Source organism: Phacochoerus africanus, chromosome 2 (assembly GCF_016906955.1).
Source record: "Phacochoerus africanus isolate WHEZ1 chromosome 2, ROS_Pafr_v1, whole genome shotgun sequence".
NCBI classification, from domain to species: domain Eukaryota; kingdom Metazoa; phylum Chordata; class Mammalia; order Artiodactyla; family Suidae; genus Phacochoerus; species Phacochoerus africanus.
This window is the reverse complement of record NC_062545.1, coordinates 229,796,445-229,808,606: the sequence shown is the minus strand read 5'-3', so window position 1 is coordinate 229,808,606 and position 12,162 is coordinate 229,796,445. Positions and strand designations below refer to the sequence as shown.

General features: G+C 38.5%; 1 protein-coding gene across 1 annotated transcript in view; it reads right to left on the bottom strand.

Moving 5' to 3' along the window:
* The window catches only part of RORB (RAR related orphan receptor B), a 197,307-nt gene that overhangs the window by 57,621 nt on the left and 127,524 nt on the right, over positions 1-12,162 (bottom strand). The window contains exons 2-3 of the mRNA XM_047767778.1: positions 11,042-11,127; positions 6,175-6,316 (exon numbers count right to left, since the gene is read on the bottom strand). Coding sequence (XP_047623734.1) covers positions 6,175-6,316; positions 11,042-11,127 — 228 coding nt within the window. The remainder of the gene's footprint in view (positions 1-6,174; positions 6,317-11,041; positions 11,128-12,162) is intronic.

Sequence of the window (12,162 nt, the reverse complement as noted above, 5' to 3'; positions counted from 1 at the left end):
TTAAATGAAAACAATCTTTGGAAGATAGCAGTCTTGTGAATCCAATAGCCAGAAAGTAAGCCAAGAGTAGCCCTTACTTTCTTAGTCTACCACCCCCAAGTTTTAGATTGCTCATCTCTTCTGGCAAAGTCCTTAGACATCCTCAGGAAGAGGGAGGAAGAAGCTGTCAGAGTAATCTGAAGACACTCTGGTCTGAATGCATCTTCTTAACTTTATAGAGCTTAACCTCTCCAGCTGTTACGGATAGTGACATGTTCTCTCATGTGCTCTCAACTTCCATTTAAGTTAGAGAACAACCTGAGTTGAGGGGCCGCCTTATCTGAATCTTCAAGCCTGATGTCATTTGGCTCATGTTAATGGTGGGATTATGTCAAACTCAGAGGTTCCCCTGAGTTTCTGCTTATTTTTCCTTTCGTGACACTGTTCCCATCACCTGTTGGTATTGGGAACTCAGAGAATCTGGGAAGGAGAAAATGGAGAGTAGAACTGATGAGAATAATCTCTGAGAATAACTCAATGGTGAAGTGCTTAAGAACTTGCCAGCATCATAGAAGCTCATAGAAGAGATTCCTGATGGGAAAGAGCTGCCATTTTACCCCCTCCAATATTCCTCCAATATTCATCTTCTCTTCCCAGTGACTATGGAGCGACCAAAGTTTACCTAAGCATAGGCTGTATAGAATGGAGACCACATTTCCCAGCTTCCCTCACTGCCAGGTGTGGCTCTGTGATGAAGTGATGGGTAATAGGAAGTAAACAGAAGCCCTGCATACACTTGGGGCCATGCCATTTCCCCCCTTTCTCCCTACTGGATTGTGGATGTGAAGAATGGGTGTAGAGCAGCCCAAACTTCATGTCTCTCTTTAATCCTTTAAAAACGATTTTCTGGTTTTCTGACACTGCCTAAGTAGGAAAACAAATGGTAATTATCCAGTTTTTTTTTTCTGAATAAAGATAAAGGATATGGTTGTCAGACCAAACTCCTCTTTTCACCTCAACTGTTATTTTTTTTTTTTTTTTGCCCCAGCTGCCACATGCAGAAGTTCCTGGACTGGGAACGACCCAAGCTGCTACAGTGAAAATGCCAGATACCAAACCTGCTGCACCACAAGGGAACTCCTCAATTGTCACTTTTATGGGGTCTTGAATCATTGTGTTTAACTTTATAGAGACACTGTATGAGATTCTGTTTTTCAGAGACAAATTTATTTGCTTCCTAATTGTGATGGTATTTCCAGTTTGTCCATGGACAGAATTCTACAGTTACTTATAGAGAAAGATTTACTATGTATCCATTCTCTAGGGGAAAAAGACTTTTTGTATAAGAAAAAAAGTCGTGATAAATTTTGATTCAGAACCCGTTCCCAGCCCCCAAGAAATAGCACATGCGTCTTTATTTGCTGACCCTCTATCCTTTGCATTCCTGTAGGTTTGGACGAGTTCTCTGTGACTGAGATAAGGAGGAGAGTCCAAAATATATGTCTATTGCTATATATTAAGATTTTTGATGTAGACCTACTTTCTGATATAACTTTAGTAGAATAGTTTTGCATTTATTTGTTTAAAATTTATAGGAAGAAAAATTAAGAACAAGGAACTCTTTTAACATGGAGACAAAAATGCAGTGTCTCTTTTTAAACCCCTTTCCACTTAGTCCTTGCTTTAGGTTTCTATACACTCTATATTTAGGTGAAATATACATTGTAGTGGATTGACTGCATTGATGATCTTGATTCTTCTTGCCTATTTGCACATTCTTCCCATGTTACCCTGCAGTGCCCTTCAGTCTCTGTAGGCATCCTGCTCCACCCCTTGACTCAGGGTCATGTGATCACTCTGGGCCAATGGGATATTGACATATGTGACACAGAGGCTTAAAAAGTGCTTGTGTGACTGAGTGCCTCACCAAAAAGAGGACATGCCTTAACTAGTTTGTTGGAGGGTAAGATATATGGAGCAGAGCTGAACCATCTCAGTTATCCCAATCAAGGCCACCTACAATCAGGAGAGCTGTAGAACTCACCAGTAGCTGACAGCAGATGTGGGAATGAGCCCAACCAAAACCCTACATTTAACAATTTTAGGTTTAGAATTCTGCTGTTAACCATAGGCCTCACGGTCTAAGAAAACAATGTCAAACAAGTACACTGCCAAGATTTTTGCCCTGGTAGACATGTGAAAACTCACTCAGTGGTGAACTGTTATGCCTTTTCCAAAACACTGACTTATCAAGTCACTGAGCAAATTAAATATTTTCAAAGAAAAAACTTAAAGCTCCACTACATTTTGGAACTATCAGGCTTCACCTTAAATCAAGGACTTTGCGGACAATGACTACACATTATTTTAGAAAAAAATTTCCATTCATTTCAGAAACACTGATGAACCAGTGTTTAATTTTATGCCCCTTCCTGTAATAAATGTGGTGACATATTTGGGAAAAAATTACAATAGTTGGAAAATAAACCCACTGAACTTTATTTTTTTTATTATAAATTACTTCTGTTTATTTGTGTTACATCTAGAGCATTATATGTACACATATTTTTAATTAGATGTGCATAGATATTTCATATGCATTTCATTACAGGGTAGTAACGGGGAATTCCAAAGTATCTGGTATAAAAGAGGACACTTGGTCTGATACATTGAGAGGCACTGATTGGTTATTTCTCTCATTCTCTTACCATATACAATAAATTCTCATCCTTTTTTTTTTTTTTCTTTTTAGGGCACATGGAAGTTCCCAGGCCTAGGGGCTGAATCAGAGCTACAGCTGCCTGCCTACACCACAGCAACAGCAATTCAGGATTCAAGCCAGTTCTTGAACCTACACCACAGCTCATGGCAATGCTGATCCTCGACCCACTGAGCAAGGCCAGGGATCGAGCCCGAGCCTTCATGGATACTAGGCGGACTCGTGACTGAGTCACAAGGGAAACTTCTAGTCCATTATTATGAACTTTCTTGATATATAAATAATTCCTTGTCACTATTTGTAAATATATTTGTTGTATTCACAGGCCTAGTTTAACAAAGACTATATTACTATCATATTTTCAAGTATTAACATTCTTCTTACCATTACCCATTAATCAGAAAGGCCCATATTTTAAGTGTTTGCCCCTCTCAAATTTGAATTATTCCGTTAATGAGATTCACTTGAGTATAGAGGCAGCCTCTTGTTAAACTGCCAGCTCTCAAAGAAACTAGCACAATTCTGTATACATTGCAAGTGCTTTATAAATATTCAATGATGATAGTATTTGCTCATGATATGCTCTTAGCCCTCATTTTGATCCCACACTAGCAAAAAATAGTTTGACGCAAAAGTATTGGAAACCTTTTCATATTTATTTGAATTGTGGAATTCTAAATGTAATGGAAGCTTCTGGAGTAACCGTAAAACAAAGACCATGTTTCTTCAAAGATTTCTTCTTCCTACCACATGACCACAAGACACGTTTTTGGTGTCATGAGGAACCCAGTTGTTGAACCATTATCTATGACTTTCCATAGTCATTTTGGAAATTATTTTATCTTACTATCTTCATTTGTAAAGTTCTCTGTGTTTACTATCACTACTTATCAAGGAGACTGGTCTGACTTTAACTTTTAAATATCAAGAATATGCCATCCCCCCCCACTCAGTGCTAAGGTTAGTAGAAAAAAATCTTATTCAATATACCCAACCCTATTCATAAGTTAATATTCTCTCACTACCTCACTTCTCCAACAGAACGTCCTGTGAATGTTTTCTATGCTTTCCAACATGGTAGCTATAAGCCGCATGTGGCTTTTGAGGACGTGAAATATAGCTAGTGTGACCTCGGAATTGAATGTATTTCATTTTACTTTATTTTATTTTATTGCTTTTTTTTTTTTTTAGGGCTGCACCCTAGACACATGGAAGTTCCTAGGCTAGGGGTCGAATCAGAGATGCAGCTGCCGGCCTTTGCCACAGCCACAGCAATGCCAGATCCAAGCCACATATGTGACCTACACCACAGCTCATGGCAACACTGGATCCTTAACCCACTGAGTGAGGCCAGGGATCGAACCTGCATCCCCATAGATACTAGTTGGATTTCTTTCCACTGCAACATGAAGGGAACTCCTGGAACTGAATTTTAATTTCATTTAATTTATTAGACCTAGATTTAAATTTAAGTAGTGACACATGGATACCATATTGGACAATGCCATTATGGATAAGAAGAAGCCAAATCGGTGAAACCTGCCCCTGTCCTCAGCTCCTGTTTTTTCAGAGGCATGTCATTTAGGAGGACACATACTTGATTATTGCAAGGTGAGTATCTGGGGTGTGGTATCGTCCTACTGATGCCAAAATTTTTTCCTTTTTAAAAAAATCTTTTTTGGTAGTACTAATACAACTGGAAATAGTTTATACTAAAGATTCCTGCAACTAACATTTGTAAAGGGACTGTCAAAAAAAAGAAATAACTAAGATGGTGGACAAGATTCTGTGGGCATATACATGCCATAATCTCACACACACATATACATGCGACAATTTTATATATATATTTTTCTTTTTATGGCCGCACCTGTGGCATATGGAAGTGTCTGGGCTAGGGGTTGCATCATAGCTGCAGTGGCTGGCCTACACCACAGCCTCAGCAACACCAAGGTTTTTTGGGGGCTAAATATATCTCATAGGTGTACTTTTGTGCAAAATAGGTTTAGGTGGATTGGAAATTAGAGAAAAGGTAAAAATTCAGGAGGCCACTATTTGGAGAATGCAAGCTAAGAAGTAAACAGTGTATATGTTTAGATATCAACTATGCAGAGCTGAATTTATCCTAATGATTAAAAAGTCTGCATTTAACAACACGTAAAATCTCTTTATATCAAGAGATAGTACATGCCAATTATTTATATTTCTTCAAAATATAGAAGTATTTCTTTTTCTTTATTTCTTCTTCTTCTTTTTTGGCCCACACTACCTTGAACGTCATTAGAGAGAGTGTGACCAGAGATACAGAATCCACCATGATGCACATAAGGAAAATAAGTATCAGGGGCTTTGTCTGTATCTCTGGCTGTAGGTGAAAGAGAATACAATGGTTCATTCAACAAACACTTAGACCCTGAGGTTTTAACCAGACCCTGAGGGTATAGTGGGAACCAGACAGATATAGAAGGGCTCTGCCCAATGTCAGTGGGGAAAGAATTAGTTTTATGAATACGTAAAAACAGATGCAAAGCTAGAAGAAATTCTTTGTGTGAGTTTATTTGTCCTCTTTCATTAATCCAAGAAGTTCAGTTGGGGTGCCAAGCCTTCTATTTGGGTTGGTTGTGAAGATGCAGTGCATACTTGAGTCTCTTCTGAGGACACCATCTACACAACCTTTCTAACACAGGGGTTTCTGCTATAGCCTTTGTGACCTCCATCATGCCTCTGATCCATCCATATCCCTTAATGGAACTTCTGGGCTTCCTATAGAAGGAAGTTCTGTTCATTAGCACCTCTACATACCATGAAACTGTGCACCAGTTAGACTTACCTACTGACCAAGTAGTCCTGGTCTGCCTGGGACTTTCCAGTTTTAGCTCTGACAATCTCACATCCCAGGAAACCTCTCATTTGCAGGCAAACCCGGACAGGTGGTCAACTTTCAACCTAGGCGCTATGTGGCTTTCACCTAAGTCAGCATAGGTTGCTCCATGAGCTATACCAAAGTCTTTCCTTTCTTCTTATGTTATAGGCAACATCATGTGTATTTATATTTCTTACTTTTCCTCTTAAGGCACTGCCAGAATGTGGTTTTCTTTTCTTCTTATCCCCAACTCCCTTTGTCTAGAATTCTTTCAGCAGCTTAAACAAATCCCAGCCAAGCATCCATTTAAAAGAAATAGGAAGGGAGTTCCTGTCATGGCTCAGTGGAAACAAATCTGACTAGTATCTAGGAGGACACAGGTTCAACCCCTGGCCTTGCTCAGTGGGTTAAGGATCCCTTGTTGCCTTGAGCTGTGGTGTAGATTGTAGACGTGGCTCAGATATGGCATTGCTGTGGCTGTGGCGTAGGCCAGCAGCTACAGTGCTGATTCCACCCCTATCCTGGGAAACTCCATATGCCATGTGTGCAGCCCTAAAAAAAAAGACAAAAATAAAATAAAATAAAAAAAAGAAATAGGAAGGCGATGCCTTACCATCTCTTGACATTCCTAGAGCAAGACACTTCTGCAGTCGGCAGTGTTGGCAACGGTTTCTGTTGGTTCTGTCAATTAAACAGTTTCTCTGCCTTGGGCAGGAGTAAGAGGCATTGTTCTGCTGGCTCCTCCTAAAGAATCCCTAGAGGGAGAAAGAGAATGGGAGGGAGACAGATTTATAAGAAGGGAAACAGAGACTATTAACATATATGTTAGTTACATTTTCTACAGTGAAAAGAACTTAATTCAAATTTTAAAATTCTTTGGATACCTCTCCTTGGCTAGCCTATAGATTACTCTATTGGGGAAAATTTGTACTATGTGCAGAGATATGAAGGTATCATTCATTCATTCATTCATTCAGTGTTTACTAAAGACACTGAGCTCTGCTGCTCTAGGCAAAGAAAAACAGAACAGAGCTCCTGACCCAAAGATCGGTGGAAAAGGAGTGGCATGGAGAGTGTCACTAAGACACACATGACAAAACTTTATGGGGACAATTACACTGGTTTATGCCTAGGTACTGAGGAGGGCAGGCTCAGTATGTGCCACAATCTTCTTACTTTCTTTTTATTTTCTTTTTTTGGTCTTTTTTTTTTTTTTTTTTTTTTTTTAGGGCCTTATCCACAGCATATGGAAATTCTCAGGCTAGGGGAATCAGAGCTATAGCTGCGGGCCTACGCCACAGCCACAGCAATGCCAGATCCAAGCCGCATCTATGAGACCAACACTGCAGCTAGAGGCAATGCTGGATCCTTAATCCACTGAGTGAGGCCAGGGATTGAACCTATATCCTCATTCATCCTAGTCGAGTTCTGAATCCATTGAGCCACAATAGGAACTCCTTCCTAGTTTCTAAAATGCATTTTTACCTATTTGAAAAATTTTATATTTGGCTGCAAACACAGCATTTGGAAATTCTTGGGCCAGGGAGGCAACCTGTGCTGCAGCTGTGGCAGTGCTGGATCCCTGACCCACTGCACCACACAGGAACTTCCAACACTATCTTTAAATACAGGAAATATGATATATAACCTGCTCAATAAAAAATAAATAATAAGTAAAAGCTGAACAAATGCTCTCTGCTTGGCCTCAGGTTATAGTGATACAGGAAGTCTTCATCCAAGTTAAGTTCAGGTCTTTCAGGTACAAAATTAACTGTCTTGGACCATATATCACCCTTACAGATAAATCTGCAGTTGAGTTTATTTTTATTATTTTTAAAATTCTTTGTTTTAGGGCCACACCTGTGGCATATAGAAGTTCCTAGGCTAGGGGTTGAATTGGAGCTGCAGCTGCTGGTCTGCACCACAGCCACAGCAATGCCAGATCCTGAACCCACTGAGCAAGGCCAGGGATCAAAACCATGTCCTCATGGATACTAGTTGGGTTCATTACCACTGAGCCACAATGGGAACTCCTTTCAAATTCTTTGGATACAACTCACCTCAGCTTTCTTAACAAAAATCCTACTAGGGAAATAAACATTTTCTTCAGAGATGTGAAAGTGTCCTTTACCCATTCATTTACCTATTTAATTATTTCCCTAATCATTCCTTGCTCTTGAGTTGCAATACAGCAAAAGCGCAAAGTGCTGCAAACAGAAAAATAGTCTACAAATAGATTTACCAAGAGGAATTTTAGGAAAAGATAACCCATAGAATCATCTCTTGGAAGGAGGAAGCCTAGAAAAGGTTCAGGATGGTGGCCCAATGCCCACCTTTCTGAGAGGCTTGGAAGAGGTCAAGCGACTTCTGTCAAATAGCTTTGGTATTTCCTCAACTGTCACTGAGAGCACAGAGCAGGGCTGGGGCTAGTGTGAGGCTGGTAAGGCAATGACCTTGGTCACAGATTTAAGGGTTGCCAAGAGATGTGGTACTCGGGATAAACATTGTACCACAAAATGTTAATAATCAACATTAATACAACCCCCCCCCCCCACAGAAGTGTAAATAAAAACAGGATTAAAATGATCAATTTTCCTTTTGTCTCGGGCACTCATGTGGCTAGACAAGGCACTGTACCAGAGAGCTTGGCCAACCCTGTGAAAAACCTCAGAAAATGATGTGTGGCCAAGTATGTCCTTTGAGAGGCATGCCAGTTGGTTTTGTAGTTGTAAGCACCAAGCCATTCACCAACAAGGACTAGTTTTGCCCCCACAGATTCATGTGTATTATTTATTTAATGGACCAGTGATAGCTAAATAATATATCTGATTGTCCAGTTTGAAAGAATTCATGGAGCCCTTCAATAAAGGTCACATCCAAGTCCCTGGGGACTGAAATGATGTACTTCATATACTGTGAAAACTGTCAGAAAGCATAACCTCAGCCCATAGGTCTTGATTGAAGATGACTTGGAATTTACATTTTATGAAAGAATTATGTGGTTTTTAATCTGTGGATACTCTAAGTGCCACTTAGCAAAAGAGTTGACAGAAAATACTTTTTTGAAGTCACAGCTACAGCCCTAATTTAAGGCCAATTTGACATTAATTGTGAGGCATTTCTTGCTTATCTGTTGCTCATTATTGCAAATGTGGATTTTGGCATGAAAAAGAGATTTCATTTAAAATTTTTATTGAATGAAAAAAAATTCAGTGCACAAGCTGAACTGATGTTATTTAAAATGTTTACGTTGACTGCAAAGCAGTATTATGAAAATTCAGAGGTTGATACGAGATGTGCTGACATTGATATCTTATTCTGAGTAGAATTTTTTGAGTTTGCTATTTGGAGAAAAATGTAGCATGTTAACAAATGTGGGTTTTTCCATGAAATAAAAAAAGCTGTGTGGTGTACAATGTCATTTCGACTTAAGCCTCAGAATATGCCTCAAAATAACAGCATAATTTCTTGGATTGTGGATTTCTTCTTTAAACAGAAAAGATGACAGAAGCCCAAATACTCTGTTCTTGGATATTGACCTGTTGGAATATATTTAGTCAATAGGTTTGTTGTTGTTGTTGTTGTTTTGTCTCTACCTTCAGTATGTGGAAATTCCCACGCCTGGTATCAAACCTGCATTGCAGCTGTAACCAGAATCACAGCAGTGACAATGCCAGACCCTTAACCTACTGAGCCACGAGGGAACTCCCCCTCCCCTTTTTGGTAGCTAAGTCTTTTGGAGATTAATGTTTATAATGCTCCGTTCCTTAACATGAACACAGACTCATATTCTAAAATCAGACATTTTCCAAATATAGCTTTATACAGCAGAACACAAAACATCTCCACTTTGACATTGATCTGAAAAACATTTTTTCATGGATACTATGTACACTAGAAAAGAGCTTTTAAAACTATAATAAACCAACACAGGGGTGGAAGTGATTTCACTGGAGAGGGTTCTAATTCCAAAATTATTGTTTACAAAGACAACTATTTGTCTACCTGCCTGGAGGAAGTAATAACTTATTCTAGGAGTGTAAAAAATTGCTGATTTGTAATTTTGCTCCACTGTTTCTTCTGATAAGTTGAAAAAAATTGCATTCAGGTGGATAACGTGCAATTCTTAATTATAGGTTTACAGAAGAATAGAACACAAGGCACATTTCATATGTTCAAACATGATTATCGCTAATCGCCTTTAAAGTGGGTCGGTATGTTGATGGGTTATTACGTTAATGTTATTCTTACCCTTCTGTATCCCTCCTCCACTTTATTCTCATTCATTCTTTTTTTTTTCCTTCCCTTTAGTTTCAGTTCCAGGAATTATACTTTTTGAGACCATTATGAAGACACTGACAATTTTTCACACAGCATGATTACTTAAGTTACAGTAGGTTTTGTTTCATTTATACTTGAACGTCTTTTAAGATTAAGGTTGGTTTTAGAATCTATAATTGTGTGACATCTCCTTCAGTTTACTGACTTTAAATTAATGATCCACTCTGCTTGCATCTTTCATCAAAAATATAATTGCTTTTGTCCCTATCTTTGATAGTCTATCACTTTCCCTCCCAGATTATAGCTGCATTTCATTGGTTCTGATTACACACTGCCCTTTAAAATTGGTTGCAAAATTATTTTCATTTCTCCTTGATGTTTATTCTCTCGCTCTTACTTTCCTTGTAAGAATTAAATTTAATAATTTGTGGTTGTTTCAAATTTCTCTTATGTCAGATTAAGTCTATATTAACTGCTGTTCTTCCAGCTTTATATTTTAAAAATCAACTTGTTCATAGGAATTAGTTTGTCTTTGGAAGGATTGGTTGACTCTGTCATGGGGGTAACAGTGGACTGAGAATGAAAAAAAAAAAAAAAGATATTTTTGGCCAAGTTCTCTAACTAGATCAGTGATATTGGCTACATGACATAATCTTGTTTATATTTCAGGGCCTCACTGATGAAGTTGGGGCAGAAAATTTTTAACTGATTAGAGATTATCTGTACCACTTTTACCATTCCATGCTTCCAGTTCTGTTTTATTTTTCTGGAATGTGAGAATAAATGATGGTCACATGCATACTGCAGCTGTTACCTTGACTGCTTTCTCAAGTAGATAAATAAATACTGGCCCATTAGCTTGTGAACGTTATTTTAACCTTTCTTATTGATATAAATGTGCTGGAGTTTACTGGATACAAGACTATTAAAATATCAATATTTATATCTCTGTAGCTGTGAATAATTGAAGCATTTAAATATCAATCTATTCTTAAGTAGCTGCTGCTAAGTTAGACAATGACAAAAAGGTAAAGGGCCAAAGAAGAGAAACCCACCCACCCATGAAGCAAGAATTCCTGAGTGTCAGCAGCAGGCACAAGAATCTTTTAGCAGCCTCTGCTTCAAAAGTGTCACCTCTTAAAACAGATGCCTGAGGCAAACACGGATGCTATAGGCAGTGCCCTGTTAAAGCCCCATACCTTGCAGCCTTCACATGTGATGACTCCGTAGTGGATCCCAGAGGATTTATCGCCACAAATTTTGCATGGTATCACTTCAATTTGTGCTGAAAAGGAAAAACAGACATTTTGAGCCCACAGAGTTGTCTTCTTTTCATTCTTCAATCTCTCTTCCCACCAATCCCTGCCATGAGTTAGTATTTCAAGACACTATGGTGGGGCTGGGATGGGGGGGGCGATCACTCACTTCTATTTTAATAGCTTTCCTAAGTTTCTTCTAAGTGAAAGGTCATCCATTTACCACAGTTTTGTTTTTTTCAGACTAAAAAAATACAACTAGGACCATAAGTTTTATCAACTCTTTGCTTTCATTGTTTTCTCCTTTTTGAACTTAACCTTCATGTAGTGTGACTTATGAATCTTTTAAACCCATGGCTTTGGTTATTTTGTACTTCAAATAGGAAGTCACCAAGAACTACCACACTGCCTTATTTCAATAATATTTTAAATAAGTAAATAAAGAAAAACTGAAAGGGGTGGAAGTGACTTTCTACATTATGTGTCCAGGCACTTACTTACTTGTGAAAATGCCAATGATGAATCAGGCCAATATTTATTGAGTATCTGTATGTCCACTAAAATAATAAACACTGTCGACATAAGATGTACTAATGATACCAGTAATTTAATCAATAAAAATGAATACATGGAGATATCAGGGAAAAAATGAAAACGTGTGGATACTGTTATTCAACAGGAACTGAAATGATTTCACTGGAGATGAAGACATTTTGATTTTGAAGACAGTGCAGGAAATGAAAGGTAAAAGGCATTTTTGCAAGCAGAATGGAATGAAGGAAGTCTTGAGTGATTGTGGCTTGTCATCACTGAGACAAGCAACTTGGCTCTAATGGAAACTTGGGCATATAGATGGATAGAGGGAGTGATATCAAATTAGATCTCCTGGGATTTAGGTAGAGGAATTTTCACCTGATATCACTGGCCACAAGAGATCAAAGAAGTGAATGAAGAAATGATGAATGATGGTTCAGGTACCTTATAAAGGTAAGTCTGGCAGGCTAACCAGATACAAATGGAAGACTAACGAAAAAGGCTATTCCTAACCTGGGTGTTAGGAGATG